Source organism: Labeo rohita, chromosome 5 (genome assembly GCF_022985175.1).
Source record: "Labeo rohita strain BAU-BD-2019 chromosome 5, IGBB_LRoh.1.0, whole genome shotgun sequence".
NCBI classification, from domain to species: Eukaryota; Metazoa; Chordata; class Actinopteri; order Cypriniformes; family Cyprinidae; genus Labeo; species Labeo rohita.
Window position 1 is genome coordinate 24,695,517 of NC_066873.1, and position 27,487 is coordinate 24,723,003.

The 27,487-nt window shown below is 36.9% G+C and overlaps 1 protein-coding gene across 4 annotated transcripts; it reads left to right on the top strand.

Moving 5' to 3' along the window:
• On the top strand, window positions 1-27,487 carry ttc33 (tetratricopeptide repeat domain 33). 4 transcript variants are annotated; one of them, XM_051109525.1, is made up of 5 exons: window positions 1-20; window positions 3,710-3,934; window positions 14,636-14,717; window positions 20,127-20,258; window positions 26,938-27,487. In XM_051109525.1, exons 2-5 carry the CDS (start codon window positions 3,711-3,713, stop codon window positions 27,304-27,306), a joined length of 807 nt encoding a protein of 268 aa, XP_050965482.1. In that variant the 5' UTR covers window positions 1-20; window position 3,710; the 3' UTR covers window positions 27,307-27,487. The 4 variants fall into 4 exon arrangements, with proteins under 4 accessions (XP_050965482.1, XP_050965480.1, XP_050965479.1 ...); XM_051109523.1 differs by lacking the exon at window positions 1-20 and adding an exon at window positions 2,640-2,741; XM_051109522.1 differs by lacking the exon at window positions 1-20 and adding an exon at window positions 2,640-2,714.

Here is a 27,487-nt window from a genome sequence, read left to right on the forward strand (position 1 = left end):
GATCAACGTGCAGTTCAAAGGTTAGTGTGCTTGATTCTGTTCTTAAGGTTAATTGGCCACAAAAGAGTGGGGCAGTGGGATTCTTACACAAGATTATAACAAACATGCACTAAATAACTATTCAGCTTTCTTAATGTTTCAACTCTGATCTTTGCAGGTTTCATTTCCACAGTTTATATGTGTCAGTTTGAACACAAGGCTAAAATGATGATAATACTATTATTACATACGCTGCCCTCCAAAAGTTTGTAAACGCCCTAGAATAGTGGGGTTTTGGACAATATTGGCATGAATCCTTTTTAATTTGTGATAATTTTGCACTGATAAGGGACAACACAAACTACGAAAACACATTTTATTACATAAACAGTTTATATATATATATATATATATACACATATATTTATAAAAATTCGATTCATCAACATATCCACCATTAGCAGCTGTTACAGCTCTGCATAATCTGGGCCTAAATTCATTGTATTCTAAACTTAACTGGCCATCAATTGTTGAAGCTATTAAGGTGTGCTGACCCAAAAATCTTTTAAAAACCTGGGCCAAGTTTAAACCAGTAACCAGGCATCAGAGCTGGCAAAGGGGCATGTCTGACTTTGACATGTATATATTGCCATTATTATGTAATCAAAATGAAAATTATTATTGCTGGTCATCAATAATAATGTCAAGTTACTTTAATGTATTTGCACCAAAAAATGATAAGGACTTATGCTGATATCATCCAAAACCACACTTTGCCAGGGGTGTTTCCAAACTTTTGGAGGGCAGCGTACATATTAGGGGTGGAGCCGAACCCGAATACGGTATTCGGAAAGGCACAAATAGCGTGTTTTTTACAAATACTTATTTCGAACAAATACTTAAAAAAATATTTGTATTCGGGAACAAGAAAAACTTTATATCAAAAAGCTGCGTTTCCTCATGAGACCGCAGTGCATGCCCGCATGAGCGAGTGAGTGGGTGACATTCAGGAGTCGGAGGGGTTGGGGGCAGGGCATATGCTCCCAAAATTTAATCTGCGCGACCGCAAAATATATTTGGAAGCATTTGTGCGAGTGCGAGAAATCGTTGCGGTGCGACTTGTTTTTATTTCTTTACAAAACTTTCGCTAGCCTAACTACTGCCCAGACTGCTGTGAGCTGATACAGTGACAGTTTCGCCGTTTTCTCCAACATTACATAACTAACTAAACTTGATCTTTACATTCTTAACAGATTTTAGATATTAGCCGTCAATCACTCCCTGTCACTGACACTGCGCTCCGCTGAAACTCGGAACCGGACGTTTTTTTCTCTCTCTCTTAACCAACCTCTGTTCCAGATTTGTACAAACTACATTGCAATTAGGGGTGTGTGATATGACGATTTCTGATTGTGGACAATTAAAATGTCTCCACAATCTGCTTTTGAAGAAATATACTATATTTTGTGCTACAGCGCACATTCTGGCATACATTCACATCAAATGATAACTCCACTCACGCAGGGGCGTAATTTCCACTGGGGACACACTTTTCAAAATCCCGTTTGTGTCCCACCACTTGAATAGTTTTGTTAAATTAATGTCTTGTATTGTGGAATGCACGCTCAGCACCGCAGAGAGTTTCGCGCCATCGTTAAAACTAAACCGAAAGTAAAACGCGCGCGCGCATTCAAAAGCAATTTTAATACCCCACGTTTAGAGAGCGACTCCCCAGTTCACCTTAGCATAGCTTCCCGTCACTCATTAACTTAGTTGGAACTCCTCACATGGATTTGGGCAACCAAATAGAAAAGAGTGTGGCTGCTGCTGAGATCTCTTGGTCCTCCACCAGCCAAAAAAAGTGTGTAGAAGTGTAACGCAAAAAAACTGGATTTTTACGCCTATTTTGAATTTTACTCGAATACAAATACAAATACAAATACTTTTCTCCCCTCAACAAATACAAATACAGATACAAATACCGGCTGCTTTGCACACCCCTAGTACATATGCATATTTTTATTTATACAGGTGCATATAGAGTAAATCAGAGGGTGGGGAATCTTGATCCTGGAGGGTCGGTGTCCTAAAAAAAAAAAAAGAAAAGAAAAAAACAACCTGTCTCCTAAAAGCTAAACTCTGCAGGGACACTTGCCCTCCAGGATCAACGTTCCCCACCCCTGGAGTAAATAATGCACAAATCTCTACATAAACCTTCGGTTCCAGACTCATACCAAATTATAATTATTTATTGTTTTTGTTTACCCTTACTTATTTAAATATTCTTTCTGTTCTCATGTCAGATATCTTTGCAAGCATGTACATACCTCCTTAAAAAACCAAACAAGTGCGCACATTGTACAATAATGAAATACTGATTCAATTATTAAAATGTTTTACTATAAATAATCTAAAGAAGAAGACTAAGATTTATCAAAACACTTGATCAATACATAAAGTTGTTCACTAACACCAAAAAAGCTTTGTTGTTGTTGTTGTAAAAATAAATGCCCCTCTTTTTGTTATGGTACACTGTACAATTAGCTTTTCAGTGCTATTTTTGTCAATTAAAAACACACACACGGGCTCAGTTGTCGTAACGTTGAACATTTAATACTGGCAGTGTACCTTTAAGAGAGTATTACAGTACTTCCGGGTTAAAGAGCTGAGTGGACAAATCCAAAACATTTGTGCGTAACACATAGATGAAAACAGAGTCTGTCGTTGACGCAGGGGTAATTTGATTTCTATTTATAAATCAGGTTTGGCATTTCTAAATGCATAGTTTTAATTTACATATTCAGCTACATATGCAAACGTAGATTCTTTAGAAAATGACGCAGAAACTGCTTTATTGACTGTCGTCTTCAGTTTATTTTGTGACCTGTGCAGTAAGTCGTATTGGAATGTAAAACAACCATGTGCTACTCAGGACATCATCAGCTTAAGCGTGTTATTGACCTTAAGTTGGCTGTATTACAAGTGCACTTGACCCTCTTGCAGTTACAGGTTCAGTATGAGATCTAGATATGTACAAGTGAACTAAGCCATTGTAAATGCAAAAACAATAATGCATCCATTTGTTTTAAAAGTGTGTTAAAATGTGTTTTTTTACTTTACATTTTTTTAAATGTGTTTCTGGGACAGTTACCTAGGTCGTCTAAACCACTTCAAAATAAATGTAGAGATGACTGTCTGAATATATAACGTCTGTTGTACGCTTTTATCTTTTTTGATTCCAATGGCAGATATGCTGATACAATGTAGTGTTATGCAAATGTAATAATCACAGATGAATTATTTTGTCAGTGCTTTTGCATGTAAAAAGCAGTGTAGTATTAAATAAATAAATATAACAAATAGGTCTAAAACTTACAATACATTGTATACATGCATTGTAGACATTTTTTGGCCTCAGAATAGTTTTAAATGTCCTTGTCATGTCTTTTCCTGATACACACAGACAGTGTTTTTACATTGTATGTAAATATGATGTATTGTATGTAGAAAATTACCAAAGAATTAGAAAAAAAGAACATATCTGCCTTCTGAATCACTATTGGCAGTGCTTATTTGTATTGTAAAAATAATTTTTTGAAAGCATGTGGCTGTCCTGTTAATTGTTACAGTATGTTTTAATGTAGCATTCACTATTTTTAGTCTTACAGTAGCTGTTTCTTCTTTTGAATAGAAAGAAATTCATTATTTTTGTTTGTTTTTTTTCTCCCAGGATGGCCTCCTTTGGCTGGAAACGTAAGGTGGGGGAAAGAGTTTCTAAGACGACAGTGCAGCAGTTTGAGAAGGACTCAGAGGAAGTGGATGATGAGGATGTGGAGAAAGAGGGAGTTGATTGGCTACACGTCATCAAACGGAGACGAGAGGTGCTGCTGGAAGATTGTGCTGCTAAGAGCAAGAGACTAAAGGATGAGGGAATGCTGCTCGCTGAGCAGGGCAGGTAGACCTCTGTTTTGTGTGCTTGTTAAATCCACATGTTTATTTCCAGGAGTCTTGTGTTTATAACAAAGGACTAAACATTGGACAAGCTATTAAACAGTGTACACAGTGTTTACTGAAAAAAAACAAGTCTCAAACAACATTGCAATACTGTTTTTATTTCTTAGTAACAGTCAATTATGTGGCATGAGTCAAAAAAGTGAGTCAGTGAGTTGAAATTATGTAAAGACGTTAAATGTTTCCATAGTGTTTTGTGGGTGCACCATTGTAATATACTGTGTTCTGGTCTAAAACTCCCTTGCTTAGGTACTCTATTGTTTTAATGTAAAGGGTCAGTAAGATTTAAATTGTTTGAATGCAATTAAAATAAATAAATGCTATTCTTTTTTTTTGTTGTTAACTTTGTATTCATCAAGTAAGCCTTAAAAAAAAATACAGTTTTCACAAAACGTTAAGCACCAAATCAGCATATGATTTCTGAAGGATCATGTGACACTGTAGACTGGAGTAATGGATGCTGAAATTTCAGCTTTGCCTTCGCAGGAATAAATTGCATTTTAAAATATATTAATTTGTAAAACAGTTTATTTCAGTTGTAATAATAGTTCTAAATGTTACTGTTTTTAAGTTCTGCATCATTCCACAATATTACTATTTTTACCTCATTTTTGATTAAATAAATGCAGCCTTGGTGAACATACGAGATTCATTATTTAAAAAACATTAAAAAATCTTACCGACCCTAAACATTTGAACAGTAGCATATACAAACATACAGGCTGTTGTGACATTGGTATCCCGATTTTGACAGAGAGCTGCTAGATAATAATATACTTGTTGTACCATGGAAAACCTCTCTCCGCTTACCTGGTTTTCAGTAAGTCTCTCTGTTTTTTACATTCTGGAGGCATATGCCAGCCAAAATCGTTCCAGGAAAAGTTGACAGCCGTTTTGCCTTTTACGGTTATTCATCTGTTAGTTATTATTTAAGCAGGTCAATACATTAGCCAGCAACATGACAAAGCAGTTATTGTCAAGAGTTATTGTAGAGTTCTTGGAGTGATCAACAAAGAAGATAAGCAGAGAGTCTTACGTTGTCAGTTATAACAGTGCCACATTCATCCAGCAGATGGGGCTGTGGGTTTGCTATGGACTCGCTGCATGTGAATATCACTTGTTTGAACTGGTTTCAAGAAATAGTTCAACCAAAATATGCTGGCTCATGCAAAATTATTATATGACTTCGGGAAAACTTAAAACGTAGTTTAAGTTGTATGGAGTATGATGCTTTTTTGGAACTTGACAGCTCAGACCCCCATGCAAATTAATTATATAGACATTTTCAACTATATTTATGGGTTTGCTATACTTTTAAGAGCACTGGCTTACACCCAGTTATTTATGCTATTCATCCTGAATGAAGAACACAGACTGGGCTCATATTAGCTCATATTTATTCAATTATTCTTTTAATGGCTTTCAATAACTGAAAGTGGCCAGAGAGGCCTAGACAGGAGTTCAGTATGTAGAAGCTGCAAATTTTAGCACTCAAATGGGACTTTCAGTTTTAGCATGTCTGTGAAAAGCTCAACCAGAGGTCAGGAAGCACGACTGAGCTGAAAGGTAATACACTTCAATTTGCGCTTTTTGCTTAAATGATTAATTTCCTAAGATGTTAAGTAATTATGTCTCGGAGGCAGCATTTCTGATATGAATCAGTGTAGCAGGTGTGTCCGTATAAACATTAGGATGATCCTCAAGTCTGCGAGCTGAGTGGGTGTTAGGAAATGGGAGATGAAGGGAAAAAAGGGCTCTTTCTCAAGTTTCTCATCTTTTTACCAGTTAACTGGAACAAAGTCTAATTAGGCCACTTGTTTTCTCAGTGTCCAAAGAAAGGCAGTAAACGTCATAGCACTTGAAGAGGATAAAAGAATAGCTTGAATTTACTGGAAGATGGGTTAGAGGCATGGATTAAACTCAAGCTGCCATTATTGCGGCCTAACCCTGTAAAGCCTTAACAAGTCCATGAGAGGTCAGGACAAAGTGTCAATCTTCAGTTTTACAACCTTTTAGCTCCTTCTTTTCTTCTCCACAACTCTCTGACTCCATACTTGTTTGGATTCCTTTAAGAGCTGTAGTCTGCAATGTTTTTTAATGGCATGATTAAGCAGCACTTTGGCTCTAACTGCGTAATAGTGCGCTGTAGGTCGCTGTCGCTCATGATGTGATTACCGTAGCACTGTCCCAATATTTGTTGCACCTGCTTTTTCAGGGAAATTAAAGCAAGGCTGGATCGTGTTGCCAGAAAATGGGATTATGCCTCTAAGGCGTTGATAGCAGCTGGTCTTTGGTGGGATGTTGAATTTATTTATTGCCAGATCAAATCAAGTAATTGACAGAGTCACCGGTTTTACCGTTTCTGTATAATCACCCCTGTGGCTCTAACTTGCCATTTGTCCTATTAATGTTCTTTGGCAGCAAATTTGGTGTTTTGCATTTGGCGAAGACATTCTTACAGTTGAGCTCATAAAATTGACAGGTAATGGTATGTAAAATGGAGTGTAAAATGTTTGACTGTACCTATTGACTGCTGAGCAAATAATTTTTATGTTAAGTAATCATAATTAAAGATCATGTGTGTTCAATATGGGGATTTTGTTTACGGAAATGTTCTGCCGGTTTTTGTACAAACTGTTCATCCCTTTTTATTGCTAGTGCCCTGCTGAGAAAAACAATAGAAACCATTTCATGATTTCCACTACAAATACCATTACAAACATTACAAAACATTACATTTTAACCATTAAATGGATTTCTGTAGTGTGTTTGGGACATATGCCATTATTAGGATCTAGTGATTTTAACAAGCCACCAATAGAAGGTGACCAATTACCAGAAACCCACAGGGTCCATTACAGTTTCCATTAAAACCAGTAAAGCCATTACAGATTTTATGTATAATTTTTTTTAGCAGGGTGGAGATTTAATATGGAAAAAGGCAAAAAAAACTGCACACTACATTACATGTCATGTGTATATATATATATATATATATATATATTTTTTTTTTTACTTTTCATTAAGTGGGTCATTTAACTGCGGAGGGCAAAAATAGCACTATGTTACCAGGGAAGACTTAAATAGAGTCCAAAGAGAGTTCTCTAGGCTCATCAGACCTTGGTACATCCATTCATTGTCATTCTGTACGAATATGTAGTGAATCTACACCTCTACGGCTCTATATTTGAATGTATTGGAGATCTGGAACAAATTGAAATTAATGAAGGATACATAAAACATCCACATTCACATATAAAACATTACAGTTTGTGGAAATGCTCACATAATTGATTTATATGTTTATATGTTTTAGATATACAGTCTTGAAGAGTAAGATGGCAATCTTTTATCCCTCAGAGGTTTTTATTGTAGAAATCAAGTGTGTATCTGGAGTAGGGCTACAGTGATTCCTCAATTTTTTGTGAGTATTCGATTTTAAAAAATCCTTGATTGCATTTTGTGCGTATCAGATCATCTGTAAAATACCGGAAGTGGCGCATTCCACAGATTAAAAACCATTTAAAAATCATAAGAAAGCATAATGCTATTAAGAATTCACAAACACTAGGATTCAATTAAATCTCAAGCGTCTCAAACTCCATCTCTGCATGTTGTTGTGAGTTTGGGTTTATTATAACGTTCATCTGGGAACACAACGTGCACCATTTCATCAGATTTGTAAGGTAAATCATTTATAAACCTAACGTTATGCAAACACAGGAGAATACAACATTATCTTTCTCAATATGCTAATTGTTCATTGCGATTTCAAAATAAAAGTTTAAACCCTCACTCTGAGTTTACACGTTTTGATGTCCACATATTTAAGAAATTACAGTGTCTGTAGCTGTTCTATCATAAAGAAATTGGCTGGGTTCCCCTTGTAAAATTCGCATTTCAGAGGTTAAATATTACGTTTTTGGGGTCGCTTAAACCCGTAGATATGAAAAACAACCCGCGGCAACAGTATAAAGGTCATTGCACACAGAGTCTGAAATTTTCATATGGGTTTTCTGTTTTCTGTTTTTTGTATTCGTCATCCTTTCCTATCAAAATGCGTCCTATGGATGCGAAAATGCAGAAAATCAAACCTGATCCGTACTTTTTTATGACTGACAAAAGTTTCGGAGACATTGTGTAAACGTGATTAACACAATGTGAGGTCTTGTTTTTGTTTTTTGTTTTTTTTAACGTGCAAAAGTTTTAGATGGAGATTTCAGACTCGGTGTGAAGTGATTTTTGAAGTAACCCAATTCTGCGGGAAAACCACGGACTTGGCAACACTGATTAGATTGCACAGTAAAGTGTAAAAACAATCCGTTGGCGCCCTCTGCAGGCTGTGTTATAACGTGTAATGTACATCAGCTCTATTGTTTATAATACATTATGTATTTTAACAGTTTTGTTCAATAAAACCATACGATTACTTGCTTTTGATACTTTATTTGAACTGATTATTATTGCAGCATTGCTATTATATATGTATTTTAAGTCATTTTAAAGGCTATTGTTCACTTAAGTCTATTTTTATTACTACAAAAAAAAAAAAAAAAAAATATATATATATATATATAATTATCCGATTACTCTGCCCTAATCTGGAGGTATCAATGCATATTTTAGCTGGTGTTTTTAAATTTATATTTAATCATTCAGCAGACATGAGAAACAATGCAAGCAATTTATCATAAGAGCCCACAATATTTGCCTTATAATAGTGCAGGTGCTACAGCAGGTTACTTGAGGTGACTGTCTCATTCACATTCTTACAAAACACATAGACGTCTTTATTACTTTTAAATCACCTTTAACTTTCACGTCCTTGTTAGCCATTATAGCTGGGGTCAGTGATGATGTTCCATTACACAATGGTCTTGGCTAACTCTTTACACCAGTAAGTGAAAAAACCCAGCAACCCCCGAAGAGGCGTGTTGCCCTTGGCGACTCTTATAATCAAGTTTTTTGAAGAATAAGTGGATTGTGATGAGGAAATTACATGGAGCTGGAGGACAGTGGGTCTAGGTCAACACTATATTTAAACTGCATTTGAAACTCACTTTGCTTCTTTGTGTTTTATAAGTGAACAGGTGTGTAGTATGGGTGTCTATGAAGCATACTTTATTTGCTAGTGCGTATAAACGGCCGATTCTTGGAGAGGGACCATGGAGGCCAGTGCCCCTGTGCCAACGAGCTTGGCTCTTGATCTGGCCCCCATAAATCTCGAATCATATCAGAAAGATGCAGGTAAATTTGGCCTATTTGTACAATGATGCAGCAGATTTGTACACTTTTTAAATCAGTTTGTTTTGTTATAGCGTGTAGCAAAATAATATTATTGAGGTCTAGAATCGCCACTGTATATAAATATTCTTTTGCTATCCAGCACTAGTGCCATGCTTAGAAGATGCAATATATTTATTTCTAACCTAATATAACAAGTTAGTTCTTGAGCTGCATGGGAGATCATAAAGCTGAATTTTCTCAGCAGTTTGCTTACTTTGCCATTTAACCCTATGACCAATTAGTTATCCCAGTATTAACATGACTTTGCCTTTGTTTCTTTTACTTCTTGGTGGGGCTTTTCTTTCTTATAAACTTCCACTCAGTTAGGTTTAGGCTTACAGCCACAGTTACTGAATATAAACTGTTGAGTAACCTGATAATGCAAAACTTTAATCATTTTAAGATGTGAAAATAATTTAGATACGTGCAGTATTTATCTTTTTTTTCTGTATGACTTCAGTGTAAACAGTCAGGTTGGAAAAATTAGATTTTATGTCACTCGAAATTCATCTTAATTAAAGACCGGAAGCCACTACCATATGCAAAAGGAGAGTTGCCTGTTTTGACCAGTATGTGAAATCGTCCCGATTTTATCATGTGAACATCCTACAGTCCTTGTCTCGTTGATGTTCAGTAAGTTGTCTCATGAAAAAAAGTGACAGGACAGATGGCTTGTGTCTCCTGTCAGTAATGTTGACACATGTCAGAGCTTTTCCGCTATTAGTGGGACTATTTCCTGGGTGACATTCATTTCGAGTTAAACTTTTCTGCCATATTTCATTAAGAGGGATAAAATGAGACCAACTGTAAGTTTCCATTGCAGAAGTGATGATACATGCTAAGATTTTGCTACCGAACAACTGTTTACTTATTATTACCTAGTCAGCCTATTCCTAATGCTGGACTCAACTTTCAATGTCTTGCTGATAAATATGTTCTTTGTTTTTGATTAGCATAATCTGCGATATTAAGACTTAATATCACAGAGTATTATTAAATTCCTCAGTAATCACATTGTCTTTAATTTAAATTAAAAAAGGCTTAAGTTTGTCGGCGCCGATAGCCTTGTGGGCAGTGCGCCGACATATGTTATGCACCTCGGGTGTCCCAAGATCGAATCCCGCCTAGTGGACCTTTCCCGATCCCACCCCCCCTCTCTCTCCCACTCACTTCCTGTTGTATATCCACTGTCCTGTCATCGACAAATTGAAAAATGCCCAAAAATGCTTAAGTTTGCAGGGGGTTCATGGAACATTGATGTCTAAGGTACATTTACACACAGATATTAATGTCACTCACATTAAGGATGACGGTAATAGTGCATAACATTGCGCAATGTCACGTGACTCCTGGTTTAACATGGCTAAAAAGACAGCGCCGTAAAGTCTCTGCCCCAGCGTCCCTCACCGAGGGAGGAACAGGACTTCTAGATCATAGTGATGAAGTGCTTTGGCACATACTGTACCAGTGGTGTTGTAGATGTTTGTCTGCTCAGTGCATCAGTGGCTACTGTATGTAACACTGCTAACAGAATTCTGACTTTCTGCTCAAACATTTCTTGAGGGTCTTCACGTGATCTTTTAAATTTGGTTCATATCCAACATTGTCCAATAATGTCAAAAAGTGATGCTACACTGAACACTGAAGCACACTTTTTTGGAGATGCCAAGTGTTGTGTTTGTGAGTACGTTCTTTTCTTCCTGTTTCAAGTTGTCTCCATTCGCAGTGCAAATGCCCAAAGATCTTGTAGTGTTATTTGTAACATCTGTATAATGAGATATCTAAAATGAGGGTGTCATTCACATATAGTACAGTGAAGACCCGCATTATTTTTATAGACCTGACAGAGATTCTGTGTGTGTTCTTACATCTTTTTTTGATGAGGTGGAGCATAAGTGCTAAGTGTCATTTGTCTCACAAAACATTTGTGGTTTCACAAAACCACACCCAAACCACATTCACACTAACACATGTAGCACATGTTTTGTTTTTCAGTTCTGAGAAAAATGACAGGATGTTTTGGCAAACACTTGTTTTACTTTTCTACTAGTAATGCACAGTAAGATTGTGACAGAGCAAATTTGTAATTTAAAACTGCTTATTACAAAGCTGGCTGACCTTTGTTCCCATAACATTGGCTGAGATGTTTCAACATGTTATATGATGCTGTTAAAGTTAATATTAAATACAGAAAGTTCCATGTATAGTATCAGTATAAAGTTTTATTTACTGTACTATGTTTTGTGCAGTCAGCTAATTTTATGTTCTTCTGGTGTGAGGTATGAAAATATGAAAGGAAGAGTACACCTTTCCTCATACCTGCGCCCACTTTTGCAGGTAACACTATGTACTTTTTGCCTTTCCATAGCTTATGACGTGTTTCACAATCACGTACTTGGAAAATAACTAGCAAATTTCTTTAACTGACTTTGAGGGTTTTATCTTCCCCTCTGGGTGCTTTGATAAATTCCTTCGTAGGACGTCCTTATCTCATCAATAACCACAAGTCTTTGTGAAGTACCGGATGCTTACGTTTATTCACTGTACATTATTTGCATGATAAACACAGACGTGGAACAGCTTGAAGAAGCTAGACTTTTTTTTATGGACTCTTTGAAAAATGGCATGTCGTATTTGCACAGCTGATGTTTAACACTAGCTTAGTTTTTTTACTAGCTAGAAGTGTGTAAATACAGAAGCTGGTTCTGTGAAGAGGAGGTGACTGCTTGCTCTGAAGAATTACGGGAATTCGTATGGGCTTGAAATTTAGTCTTTAATTTAATATGGTTATGAAGTCAGACCCTCATTACCAGCATGTTTTGAAATTTGAACTTCACATTTTAATCTCTGTGACGTGGGAGCAGTAATTACTTCAGTGTTCTTAGAAGGCTGAATTTTCTGACGTAAAACATTCAGGCACACAACATACCTGCACGTTTATTTTCAAAACACTTGATCAATGAACCAGCAAGCAGTTTTCAATTAACAAGCCTGCTGGTTCCTTTCACAATTAATTCATTCACAACAAGCAGAGCAGAGCAATAGAGTTTGGGAAAGATAATTGACAACAAGTGTTTGCTTCTTCAAAAAAAATGACCTGATTATTTGATATCAAATTGTCCACGCAAGTTTACTAGTATGCCAAGAATTTAAACACGGCCTAGTATCAAATAACATTCAGTCTGGTTCCTTTTTAGTCCTTACGGTTTTATTTACGGAAAACTGTCTACTCGTGTCCTATTTTCCCCAAGAACATTCCTTTGCATCCTGAAAAGTTAAATTTTATGATGTAAGCATTTGAAATTTTTCTGTGTTAAATTTAAAGTCGAATAGCTTTGAATTACTAGTTGTAGGAAACAGTTTTCTTCTGAGTAATAGTTGTAGTCATAACAAAGTGTTTTTTGAAACCCCATAAACTTATTTATACCCCTTTGTCAGTTAGCATTTTCTGGATGGAAGGAAAACAAGAGAAGACTTGCAGTTGCATGTGTTAAACATGCCGTCCCCGATACATACCCCATACATACCATTATACATTACATTGCTTAGTCTGCCTCAGGTGTTGTGAGGGTGTGTATGTGCAGTCATACGTTATATTATAGTATATGAAACCAGAAAGCTGTACATGTACATTTAGAAACATGTTTGTCTTGCCATTATAGCCAAAATTGATTTACTCTCCAAGGCTTGATAGGCCACTCAAATGCATGCTTTTTAAAGTCTGTTTATTAAAATTTACTCTAAATTTGACTGTAATTGCTGAAATTGACCTCAAGTTTCCCTTAGACTCGCTAAAAGGTGTATTTGAATCATCTATCGTATCAGTGTGACTTTGCTTTTTATTCGGCCCAACAAATGTTTGTTGTGCACTTGGTTCGAATAAGACTGGCAATTAGTGTTTTCATTTGCTGTAGGTGTTGCATAATAATTAAAATTCCATTTGTCATACGTATCCATCTTGCTAAACACATTTTGCATGGTAGAGCTTTGGCCTTTAATGATAGTTTGATTAGATAATGAGTGTTATGACAATGAAGTGACTTACTACTTGCAGAAATGAGATTTAATAAATGTGTGCAGCTGTGCAAATTTTTATTTTCTGTGTGTGTTTGAACATACTGTAGTTGTTTGATCTTTCAAAGGTGATATATCATGAAAAGGTGACTTTTTTAATGTTTAAGTGCTATAATTGCGCCCCCGGGTGCATCTACCAAGCCAGAAAACGTGAAAAAGAACAACTCAGCTTTCGATCCCACGGTGATGTAGAAAGGGGATCTTATTATAATATTACCGCTCCCTTAATCTGCACATTTCCATCCACGGCAATGTTGCCTAGTTTTCCCATGGAAGTGGGCTACTTTAACACTGTAGCAACGGGTTGTTTTTGGTGTCTGCGGGTTGAATCGACCCCATAACGTCATATTTAGCCCCTGAAATGTGAATTTACCAAGGGAACCCAGACAAAAAAAACGTCTATTTTATCACCCAAATGCAATTTTTAACGGATTTTTAACCCCTTTCGAAATTCGATTGGGCTAGTTTTGAGTAATTGGGCGGGGTTTGTTGTGAAAACCTGGCAACCCCAACCCACGGCGGCACCATTCTGTTTTTGCAAGCAACATCGGTGTACCAGTTATAACGCCAGTTCTGTCTTTGGCTGCGCTGACAAGAACAGAACACTATTTAAAGTCCCAGCCTCAGAGGGGACAAGAGAGCAGTGGATTTATTGATTTATTTACTGTATATTGCACTGCTGTCACACACATCTAATGTAAATATGTGATTTATTTTCCAGCTGATTGCCTTTATAGACATAACAGACTGTTTTTGTAACTTGTGTATTTTTAACATAAACTTGTGTGTGTTTGACAGTTTAAGCGCAATAAGACATGAAAAAGAAGTTGAGTTTAGTACTCACATGCAGTGTGACAGCCACTTTCTGTACGTGTGCTTTGGATGTGTGTGCTCAGAAAACCCTATGTCAGATGTTTTAAACCATAACAGTTATGGTTTAAAACACATAAATTCAGCATTATAGACATGATAATCAAAACCAAACAGTTTTTTTAGCAGAATATCTGAGGTATGAGTTGTAAAGGCACAGCTCTATTCTGGTAAAGGAGGCGGGGAGCAGCAGCTCATTTGCATTTAAAGATACGGGCATGAAAACAGTGTGTTTCTGCTTCTCAAAATCAGAATTTTCGAAATTATATAATAAATGACCTGTAGGGAATTTTGAGCTGAAACTTCACAGACACACTTCTGGGGACACCTGAGACTTTACATCTTGTAAACAGGTGTAATAGGTCTACTTTAAATAATAATTTACAGCGGTACTTTCTGTTTGTGTTTGCTGTAGGAACTGGGAGGCATTGAAGAGGTGGGATGAGGCAATTCAGCTCACACCAGACAATGCTGTACTGTACGAGATGAAGTCACAGGTAAAAAAGAAACTCTATTTAGTTCATACACACTGTAAAATTGATTTCAGTGTAAATGGTAAGTCTGCAATAGTGGAATTTACCATACGTAGAGATACACAGCTCTTATGCTGACACACTATTTTCCTCTCTTCTCTTTTTCTCTCTGGCTGTTATTTTCATTTCCTCCTCCCCAAGTTTCACTCTCCAAACATATACTCCTTATCTGTAGTTTTATAACAGAACATTTTGACATCAAGGTTTTTTTTCGTATTCTCCCTTCTCTTCTCTAGCAGTCCTGTGCTGCTACCGCACACACTGTATCTTACATAAAGAACACGATGGACATACTGTACCTGTCCTTCACTCTGGATGGAATGATTATTTCTTGAGGACGTTGCTGATTTTAGATAGCATTCCTGAAAATGCAACCCACATCAGCATAAATAAATAAATGATGCCATTTAGCAGATGCTTTCTGGTGTTTTAATGTAGGGAAAGCTCCGCTGGGTTTAAGTGTCTTGTGCAGTGGTGATCGGACAAAGCTGTTACACTATGTCGTTAACTCACCAGTTCATGAGTCATATTTACTTGGGATCAGACATGGGATCCTTCATGTTAGTAGCGTAGATATGTAACCATCTGGTTACCACTTCTGCATTTGTAAAGAAATGTATTGAACACAATGAAACGTCGTAAACAAAGACTTTTATTACCCTGTCTGATTACAATTACACAATTATTAATACAATTGTTAAAAAGATACCTCACCCCAAAAATAAAAGTTATTAATTACTCACCCTCATGTTGTTCCAAATCTGTAAAACCTTCATTCATCTTTGGAACACAAATTACGATATTTCAGCAAGATCCCACCATTGTCAAGGCACAGAAACGTAGTAAGGACATCATTAAAATTGGCCATCTGACATCAGTGATTCAACAGTGGTTCATATTTATCTATCTGTCATTAAAGTTTTGAGATCAAAACGTTTTAAGGGCATAAGAAATGAAACAAAAAATGTAAATAAAGTGTCTCCAAATGCAGACTGGTTTTGAAACTGGCATTTGTGTAATGTAAATGATTGTATTTTCGTTGTTCACTGAATGTTGGTTAAAATAATGTCATGAACTGGATCATAGAGTTTGCTTCAGCTGATGGTGGGCTGTTTTTGGAAAAAAATGTAATAGGTCGCATTAATGTGTAAGCAGCTTGTAATGAATAGTAAACTTGTTTTACGATGATGAATGACAGCGTTAAGACCGTAAAAGAAAAGAAAAGCCGCTTGACGACCCTCGAGGCGGGCTACTTCTTCAGCGTTAACAAGCTGGAGCAACGACTTTATCCGGTGTATTCATGGGAAAATGTTTGCAAGCACCTGCTTTTGTACAAAACAGATGTTAACAGGATATATTTGTATAAGGTCTGCATAATGCTCACAGAAAATCGCTGATAAAATCACAGAATGGATTGTTATTGTTAAGATGGCAGAGCGGGCCGAGCTGATGGTGGTTTCAGGTTATAATGAGCCAAAGATGCCCATTAGTTTCAGTCAACAAATGACCTGATCAGCCTTTTTATCTCCTGCTTTTTCACCGCGTTCACTCATCTTTCCTTTAATATCCTGTCTTTCACTCTTTCCTGTCCATTATCCACTCCTATCATCTCATTTCAGCTTTAGCTCTGACAGTCAAGATGAGAGTCTGCTATTAGGACATTACAGATTTGGCAGAGACAGACTCAAAATATCAGATTTTCTCTTTTTGACAGCTTGTTTCATTTTCATCTGTTTGACGGCTTAGTTGAATTTGTTTTTACACTACATAGAGGGTACTGGCAGATTTTAGTGTCATGTAAACCATTTTAGTTTCTCTCCTTGTTGTTTGTCAGGATCATAGTTACTTTGTTTTGTCATTTTGACATGTCATTTTTAAACTGCAAGCATTTAAAATGATGACAAACTTCTGTGATCTTTGAAAAAAACAGATTGATTTAAGCTTTAGAGTTTGCTGATTTCAACATATCTGTAATGTAAGCTCTTCTCAGGAATAGGCTAAGGTTGCATCATTTGGATTACTTCAGTAGTCTGTACAGTTTTTGCTGAATGCCCTTAAATCTTGACATAGATATTTGCATACTTTCTTACTCAATCATACACGCATGTTATAAAAGTGCATATATATGTTCAGTGACTGTTTACTAAAGTGAGTACACACACACAAACACACTTGTTTGCTCGCTCATTTCACTAACATAGGACAAATTACATCCAGCCATTTAGTCTGTTTTGTCTTCTTGTAACCCTGTTTTGTCTTTCTCGTCTCTCACATGCTCTTTTTCAAAATTTTCCATCCTTTGTTATTGCTCATTTTTAAACTCCCCTTTCATCGCTCTTCATTTTATCTTTGGCATAAGTGTCTTGGCTTTTATGTCTCTGTAACGTTTTGTTTGGCACGGATGAGTGTGAGTGAAATGACAGGTTGGACTTTAAAACACCTTTCAGCTGATTGATTTCCTGATTAAATTTTCTATCAAAGCAACAACAGCAGTCATAAGTTTTCGTCTAGCACTCTCATTCAAAGATCTAATGCCGTCTCGGGATGTGGGTGTAAACTTCAGACACTGGATGAAGCCTAAGTCAAATAGTCTATGTGAAACTGTGAATTTAACAGTGATAGAGCAGGTTTTACAATACAATAGGGTTTCTATTATAGTTTTTTCATAAAATACACTACCAGTCAAAAGTTTTTGAACTTCTTTTTTTTAAAGAAGTCTCTTCTGCTTACCAAGCCTGGATTTATTTGATCCGAAGTACTGCAAAAACAATACAATTCTGAAATATTTGTACTAATTAAAATAACTGAATATTTGAATATTTTTTTAAAATGTAATTTATTCATGTGAATCCAAAGCTGAATTTTTAGCATCAGTCACATGATCCTTCAGAAATCATTCTAATATTCTGATTTGCTGCTCAAAATCATTTATTATTATTATGTTGACAGCTGAGAAGAATTTTTGTTTTTAGGTTCCTTTGGTGAATAGAACGTTCAGAAGAACAGAATTTATCTGAAATAGAAATCTTTTTTCAAAAAAAAAAAAAAAAACTCCAAACTTTTAAATGGTATAGTCTATAATGTTACAAAAGCTTTATATTTTAAAAAAAATCCTGATCTTTGGATCTTTCTATTCATCAAAGAATCCTGAAAATAATTTACTTCACTTTTTAAAATATTGATGATAATAATAATAACCATAAAACTGTTTCTTGAACAACAAATCAGCATATTAGAATGATTTCTGAAGGATCGTGTGACACTGAAGACTGGAGTAAAGATGCAGAAAATTCAGCTTTGATCACAGGAATAAATTACATTTTAAAATAAATTCAAATAGAAAATTATTACTTATTACAATATTTTACTGTTTTTGCTATACATTGGATCAAATAAATGCAGGCTTGATGAGCAGAAGAGACTTAAAAGAACTTTACAAACATTACAAATCTGGTAGTGTAAATAAATGAATGAATAAATACATGTAAATACAACCTATTACATAGTTTTTGTACATGCTATAAAGAGTAAGTTAAAAAAAAACAAGGTATAAAAATTGTTTGACTTTTGTTTTTTGTTTTTTTGATTAAGGGTATTATATTTAGTAACAAAATCATTCAAAAGCCTTGGATTTCTTATTAGTGAAGAATGCGTGGTATCCATTGCAATCAGTGAAACTTCATTAGAGGCTGAACATCTGTTCATCGTGTTAGAATGATCGCAATTTATTGAGCTGATTTACTGAATTGAGTGCACATGAACAACACCGTAAAGGCATAATTACCAGAAGACGACTCTGGACTTTCTTTCAAATTGCTATTGATCATAATACATTACTGTGAAAAGTTGACTTTACACGTTTATTTGTTGCACCTAATGTGCATTTTCTTCTTCCTGCCTGCATAAAACTGTCCAGACAGTCTTATTTTATCCTGAGCTCACATCATGTCATTATGACTTCCAAAATCATAAGTGGGGATTTCCCAGAGAAGCAATTGAGCACATCATAGGTCAGGGGTTTGTTTCTCTACTGGTCGCAATTACAAGATCTGGATGTCTTTATTTTCCCCTTGTAGGGACCTTTTCCTGACTGATCACACGATCATATAAGGTTAATCCCCTGCTGTAAAAAGAGTGAGAAGGTGATGATTGAGTGTGTTTTTCATTAGTAATCTGATCGCATTGAAGCGACAGGTTAGCTTTGGTCTTGTCCTGATCCATCTACAAGCAATGTTTCACAACAAGTAGAGTTTACATAAAGTTTATTTTTAATTTCCCTTCTCAATTTGTCCTTTCTTCACTTCTCAGCGTGTTCCCTGTTACGCACCTGTTAAGCAGTAGCGCTCACCCTAACATGTGAAGCTAACATTTTTCAGCCTGCCTGCAAATCAAATCTGCTGGAAACTAAGATTACAGCCCAGTTTTGTCCTTTAACTGCTGTTACCCTGGCAACACCCTGCCCTGTATAAAGCTGGTATTTACTTTGATTATTGGGCTGACCTGAATTTAAAGGCTTTAAGTAAATAAAACTCCATAATGGAAACATCTGTGATGCAAGAAAATCCTTGTGTTGCCACGTAGTGTGGTGTTTGCTCACTTCTTGTCATTATGTTGTCTGTCTATGGCCCAAGTGGATTTGCATTGTCATAACATTTTATTGATGTTTAAAATAAAATTTTAAATTACCGATGTAACTGAGTAAATATGAACGGAGTTGCTCATTCTTGAAATTAATTTGTAGACAAAACTTGAAGGATAATTAACCATGTGTTAGTTCAGGAAAACTGAATATGCTTTTTATATCAGTCGTTTTGGATATCTAACTAAAATGACTAAGTTTTGTTCAAAATTACCTAAAAAAAAAAGTAGTTTGCTAACAATGTACTGCAACAGCTGTTGTAAGTTGCATGAACCAGATTTTGTAAAGGCTGGAATACACTACACAGCATTTGCCCAAATTTTTGCCCCGATTTTCAGTCTGGAGGAGTCAGTGTACACTGGCATAAGTAAAAGCCAGCCTGAAGATTTTGGCCAGTGGGACAAGAAGACCGATTTCACAGAAACTCATGTAGTGTATTATAGACACAGACTTGTCATTTTTACACTTCATATTGTTTTCATTTGTCATGCGTCTTCTAGCAATGAGGCACGTGCTCTGTGTGACTTTAATTGTGTTGGAAACAACCGGTAGTCTAGTAGCGTGTAATCAACATTCATTTAGTGTATGATTCCCAGTTTTCTCTGTACCCATTTACAAAGTTGGCAACCGTTTGAAGCTTAGTCTTTTAAAATCTGTTTAGATTTTGAAACCAGTGTTGAGAAACTATTTCAAGAATTGAGTCAACTTCTAACCTTTTAATGTGTAATCCTTAGGTGTTGATCACCCTTCAAGAGGTGTTCCTGGCTGTGCAATCTGCAGAGATGGCCACCAGACTCCGTCCCCTCTGGTGGGAGGCGTGGCAAACTCTGGGCCGTGCCCAACTAAGTCTTGGCGAAGTGGAGCTAGTAAGTAGATTTTATGTAATGAGCTACAATTATCTAGTCAGTCCAATTTAAACCAAACAAACACAGTTAAAGGATTAGTTCACTCCTGAATAAAAATTTACTGATAATTTACTCACCCCCAGTTTTTTTTTTTTTTTTTTTAAATGATTTCTATTTTCAGAAATCGTCTGGTCATCCAAGATGTTCATGTCTTTCCTTCTTTAGTTGTTTTTGAGGAAAACATTCCAGGATTTTTCTCCATATAGTGGACTTCAATGGGGATCAGCGGGTTGAAGGTTCAAATTGCAGTTTCAGTGCAGCTTCTTTGTTTTTTTTTTTTTCAGATTTTATTGATTCATTCGAATTTAGTGTTTTGCCATGAATGTATTTTTTAGAAATCGAGGAATCACGGTTTTGAATAGAAATATTGCCGAACGTTAGAATTAGACACTTTGACAATATGCCAATGATAACAGTAAAGAGTAAAGAACGATCCAATCGCATGTCGGTGCACGTGATTGACCGATGTGTGACGCGTTCATGTCGCTAGGCGCCATTCACACAGAACGCTCTTTTGTGTTGACAAAGATGCGACATAGGCAGTGGAATAGGAAAAACATCCAAGAAGATGGGAGTGAGCGTTGTGCCATTTCATGCAAAAGATGCTGCAATAGACACAAGCGCAACAGTTAAAACGTGTCAGTTTTTACATAAAAAACAATGGAAAATATTCTAAAAAAAAAAATATGTATATACTTTTTAACCACAAATGCTTGTTTTGCACTAGCTCTGCGATGCGCATCCGTGGATTAACGCATTACATAATCTCATTGGAAAGGTCACGTGTGGTTAGTTCTTTGTCTATGTACTTTGGTTCAAAAAGGTAAGGTAGGGTGAAAAACTACATTTCATTTTCTCCTCCATCTTCAAAATCGTCCAACATCTTAGTTTTATTTTTGTTTTTTGTAAAGGGTGTTTGACTTTCTTTGGATAGACTTCCACCTACGTCATGCGTGACCTTTTCAGTAGAGGTCGACCGATATTGGATTTTACCGATACCGATACGATAACTAGGTTGGACCATGCTGACCGATACCGATTAATTGGCCGATAGTTTTTAACATGGATACTGAACGGAAAATTAGTAGTGCTCTACTATTTAAAAAAAACAACAACAAAAAAAGTATCCTACTGAGCCATTCTTTTTAAATGAATAAAAATATTAATACTAATTATATATTGATCTTTACAGTTAGTTCACTGTTCATTAATGTTAACAAAAGCAACTAAAATTTTTGAAAATATATCAGTAAATGCTGAAATTAACACACTCTAACAAGGAACAATACTTCTATTCTACAGCTTTTATCAATCTTAATATTAAAAATGCACTCATATTGTAAAGTGTTACCATTACATCAACAATCAAGCTAACGATGGCCATCTTTAAATATCTACACAAAGGCCACAGTACTGAAATTGCATACGTGTCTAAACAAACGGCACGTGCTGTCAGTGATTTCCGTGCTGTGTAACAAAGACTATATAGACTTTGCTGTATAATGACGACCTTCTCAGCCGCTTCAGCAACGGACCCAACCCAGCAATGGAAAAAACTATCGGCATGGATTTTTGCCGATAATCGATAGTTCCGCCAATCAACTGTCTGTGCCAATTAATCAGCATAGCGGATACATCGGTCGACCTCTCCTTTTCAGTTTGAGTACATAATGCTTGAAGTCGTGGATGCAGAGCTAGTGCAAGACAAGCATTTGTGTTTAAAAAAGGAAAAATCCTGGAATCCTGGAATGTTTTCCTTAATTTCCTTGATTTCTTTTCAGCTGAAGAAAGAAAGACATGAACATCTTCGATAACATATGGGTGAGTAAATTATCAGGAAATTTTAATTCTGGATTGAACTAGACCCTTCAGGTCTTACCATAAAAAAAAAACACTGCAACATTTTCTTTTTAAGAAAACAAACTAAAAATAATAACATTGTACATCTGTGTATAAATGTGATGTTTAGTCCAAAGATTCAATGTTTTTTTTGGTTCGATGAGCAGAGTTATGTTCTTGATTGCAATTGGACCAACCTTGGTTTGTCCAGGACAGTGTATAATAAATGTTATTTATTATTTTTATTTTATTTAAATGTTACTTTTTTATATCCCATCCCACAAACATCAGGGCCCTAGGCAACTATCTATATAGTCTAAATGAACAGCCAGCCTTGGGATTGTTTCCAAAAAAGCAGTTTATTCAGCATACTGAGGCATCTCTTCCATTCATAAGCGAACAAGCAGTCTTCCAGCTGGCATCTCTCCGCATTATGGTATCAGTGTCCTTGTCAGTCAGTATGAGGTGAATGAGTCCTCCTGCCACTTATCCATCACTCAGATTGAGTGTCATTGTGGTGAAACGTGTAGTTCAGTACATCCAAGCCCAGGAGCATGGAAGATTACCTGAAGAGAAACACTGCCACACCTTACATGTCTCGACCTGTGTGTGATTGTATGCATTAGACAGACATGCTTAATGAAAGAAAAACTATGCAGATCCTGCAGTTCTCCAGCTAGTAACTACTTGCGTGTGTGTATTGTAATCCAAACGCTCATTGCACATACTGAGTTTGACGTCTTGGCTAGAGATTGAATAAATACTTTACTATTTTGAGCTAAGCATGCCTTGTCAAGTCATTCAACAAAGAACAAAATAACCTGAGGATGGAGGAGGACACAAATGAAATGTTAGGACTAATGTTTACGTTCTGTGATTTTTAAGAGGGCTGTAGTTTTTTGCAGGATCGTAAAACACGTTTTCTGAAAACTGCTGCAATGATAATTGACTTCTTGTTAAAAAGCTTTTCACACCGAGGACGATAACTGTTTTCCGCCTAAATGTTTAATTGATAGCACATACTTTTAAAGATTTATTCAAACTGTGCCAGTGTTCATTCTCATTGTGTAACATCAATAAGATCACCTACCTTGGCTTTAGTGTAAATAATTACTTTTAATAAAATTTACGTATATTGGGTCATAGTAGAGTTTATAGTATAAATGTTTGTACCTTGTTGAAATGTTTGGAACCGTGCTGATCATTTTTAAACGAGGCCTGTCTCCTTTCAGTTGAATGTAATTAGCATTTTTCTTGATTCTGATTCATAGTATCCCCCATTATAATCATAATATTGCATAATTTAACAGTTTCTTTAAAGAAAAACAACTCATTTTACAATGTACAATTCATTCCAGCTCACAGAACATTAATATCCGATCAATTTTACCACATTATGAGCACATTTTACTGAAAATCATGCTGTTCCTGGAAATCTCCAATTCATTCCAAAGGAATGTTCTATAAAGTTTGTTTGAGTAAGAGATGAAGAGGCTGGAGAAGAAGGGTCATGTTTTTTTTTGCACAAAAGGTGTAGTACAGTTTCAAAAGTACAGTTTCCATAACTATGAAAGTTGACCTCCAGGGGCTTTTTCAAGCCAGGCTCACGTACCCAACACCCTTGCGGGGTGAATCTACCTTGAGGACCCCTAACCTGGACTATGAATGCTAAACTCCAGGGGCCTTTTTCCAGTGATGCCAGGCCCACGTACCTGACACACTGGCAGGCATGAGAATATCCTATTATGGTTCTCCAAAACTATGAAAACTGAGCTCTAGGGGCTTTTTCCAGCAATGCCAGGCCCACGTACCTGACACCCTGGCAGGGGTTGACCCTACCTTGAGGCCCCCTACTCTGGGAATTGATGGTTCTTCATAACCATAAATGCTCCAGGGGCCTTTTTGAGTGATGCCAGGCCCATGTACCCTCACTCTAGTGGGCATGAGAGTAAGATGACGCCCCCTACTCTGGTTCTCCATACGTTTGAAAGTTGACCTCTGGGGCTTTTTCAAGCGTAACCAGGCCCACGTACCCAACACCCTGACGGTGTGAATATACCTTGAGGACCCCTAATCTGGGAATTGATGGTTCTCCATAATTATGAATACAGAGCTCCAGGGGCTTCCTTGAGCAATTGCCAGGCCCATGTCCCCCTTACTTTGGCGGGCAAGACAGTAAGAGCACGCCCCCTACTCTGGTTCTCCATAACCATGAAAGTTGAACTCCAAGGGCTATTTTGAGCGATACTAGGCCCACGTACCCTCACTCTGGCAGGCATGGGAATATGATGACACTCCCTACTGTGGTTCTGCAAAACTATGAAAACTGATGCCAGGTACCAAAACCCTTTCAGGGGTGACTCCACCTTGAAGACCCCTACTCTGGAGATTGATGGTTCTCCATAACCATGAATGCTGAACTCCAGGGGCCTTTTTCAATGATGCCAGGCCCATGTACCCTCACTCTTTCGGGCATGAGAGTAAGATGATGCCCCCTACTGTGGTTCTCCATAACTATGAAAACTGAGCTCCAGGGGCTTTTTTAAGTGATGCCAGGCCCACGTTCCTGACACCCTGGTGGGGGTGACTCTACCTTGAGGCCTCCTACTCTGGGAATTAACAGTTCTTCATAACCATGAATGCTGAACTCCAGGGGCCTTTTTCAGCAATGCCAAGCCCATGTACCCTCACTGTTTCAGGCATGAGAGTAAGAGGACGCCCCCTACTATGGTTCTTCATAACCATGGAAGTTGACCTCCAGGGGCTATTTCGAGTGATGCCAGGCCCCTGTCCTGACACCCTGGTGGGGCTAAAGCTACCATAAATCCCCTGCCTGCGTGCCCTCACCCTCTTCAGCCTCGTTCAGCAGGGCAAAGACACTGGAGGTCAGAAAAATGAAAAGTGTGAAATTATGGCAGCCTCTGCCATAATTTGCCATAATTTACGTGATGATTTTGATGATCACGTTTTTTTTTTTTTTTTTTTTTTAGCTTAGGTCCCTAAATTGGAATGAGGGGCTGTTGAGTTGCCCACATGCCCTCGCTATAACACTACATTGTTATAATTTTGTTATAACCACATGAAAATGGCAAGTAACTTTTGTATTTGTACACGCAAACACACACACAAATCATTTTATAGGATTCAGCACTTTTCACTTTCGTTTGTTGGTCACCCCTAATGGAAAAGCAAGATTGAGTGAGTCTATACCATGACTTCAGCACAACTGTTGAAATCATCTCTGTTAAATCGATCAGGACTCTGGAGGAGAAAAGGTCTTCCGAAGCCATCAGATGGCTTTATTCCTCGTTAAAGGTTTCCTTCTTGACAAGGGCTGGATTCTTGGCTCTGGCTCACACTGGCTCTAATATCCTTACTCGCTCAGGCTGATACGTGATCTAGTGTTTCTGTTGAAGGAGTCAACCATTTCTTTGTAGATTGTTGAGTCAATAGGGCAATTATGAGGGTAAAATGCCTCCCTAAATCCTATTTATGAATTTATAATTTTCCCAGGAGATGAAGAGAAAGCAAATGTCTTTCCTTCTCTCTCTTTCATCCTCTTGTCCCCTGGGTAACATGAGGAGGGTGACTGATTCACAGCAGGAACTAGGCTTTAGACCTCATACAGAATTAAATGAACATGTGTTATATCAGTTCTCCATAGACTGAACGACCTCTTCAGCACTCAAGCAGCTGTGATGCTGTTTGCATATAAAAGCCATCTTCATCAAATAAATATTCAGCTTTTTGATGGTCATTTGAATACTGTGGATACTGAATATTAAGTGTTGAAAATCTGACACATGCAGTAGTTCAGTGTGTGAAGTGAATTGAAAGATGTGTTGAATGTTTCATTCTTAATAATGTGATTTGCAGCTGCTGTTTTTGTATGCAGGCATGGGTAATGTGATTTGTTAAGGCTTATAAGGTCTTTATTTGTACTGAGCTGAAACCACATGTGTGTTTCTTTTAAACTTATTTCTTAAAGTGGGTTTTTAAGAAATGGGAAATGAATTTTTGTGTAAGTGAAGTTGTTTTAGTACATTTTCATTAGTTCCAGAAGGCTGCTGAGGTTTTATCATGAGAACTAGCAAGGAGTCTTGAACCCTCATTTGGTTTGATTGTGAAATAAACATCTGTTTATGTTCATTTTGGAGTGTAAGGTATGTGCTCTTGAAGTGCTATCCATGTTACATTTCAGGAAAACACAAAAGAGGGCAGATGTAGCATTCAGTGTGCCAGTGCTTTTCATCATATCAAACATTTTAATATTTTATTTAAAACATTTCATTTAAAAAAATAAATAAAACTTAATTGGTCTTCTTGAGATTGCAGTTTGGTTAGAAGAATTATATTTAAAGATTAATCTCAAGATGTACGCGTGTTACAAATTATGTTGGTGGATTTGTCAGGGGAGACTTGGGGTCAGAAGTTTTTTTTATTTAAATAAATTTTGCTTTTATTCAGCATCCAATTAATCAAAAGTGACAGCGAAGGCATTTATAATGTTGAAAAAGATTTAGATCTCAAATAAATGCTTTATATTCTTCAAAGAATCCTAAAGAATGTGTTATCAGGGTAGTAAACGGTTTTAACATCGATTAATAATAATAAATGGTTCTTGTGCAGCCAAGCAGCATATTAAAATGATTTCTAAAGGATTATGTGACACTGAAGATTGGAGTAATGGCTACTGAAAATTCAGCTTTGTCATCACAGGAATAAATTAAATTTTAAAATATATTGAAATAGATTCCACTTGTAATTTCCACACGTTTAACGTTCCCTCTGTGCATTCCAGGCTGTACGGTCCTTCCAAGTGGCATTGCACCTGCATCCGTCCGAGCGCCCCCTCTGGGAGGAAGACCTAGGCTGGGCCTTACAGCTCCGGGAGCAACAGAAAGCTCTCAGTGAAAAAGCGAAACAGGAAGATGAAGCCCGAAGACTCCTTGTGGAAGCTCCTGAGCTGAAGAGCGATTATGATTTTGAAAGTGATGAAGTGATTGAGGCTTGCACAGCCATGGCTGATAGACAGAAAAAATACGAGGACTTGAAGAAAACCGCAGTTGTTGTGGACGCACACGGTGTCGCCAAAGAGGTGGTTGTTGAAGATGACAGCAAACCCACTTCATCCTCACAGAGTGTTTTAGTCAAAGCACGAGGACTCTGAGTGAAAAAAGCTGGTTTTGTGTCTCCTCATCTGTGTGTATAGTTTAGATTATGTATGTATTGTTGAGTTGATTGACTTCCTCATAGTGTTTAACGAAGTTACTATTCCCAGTGAATTTGTAAAGTGAGAATTGCTTCTGGATCGTTTTCACTCAAACAAGAGCATAAATTCCTTCCTTTTA

Bases quoted from the DNA above. Each gene is read 5' to 3' on its own strand.
- ttc33 (XM_051109525.1), top strand. From the start codon at position 3,711: ATGGCCTCCTTTGGCTGGAAACGTAAGGTGGGGGAAAGAGTTTCTAAG. The intron at 14,718-20,126 runs GTAAAAAAGAAA...TGTAATCCTTAG, and splicing joins TGTACGAGATGAAGTCACAG to GTGTTGATCACCCTTCAAGA. The intron at 20,259-26,937 runs GTAAGTAGATTT...TGTGCATTCCAG, and splicing joins GTCTTGGCGAAGTGGAGCTA to GCTGTACGGTCCTTCCAAGT.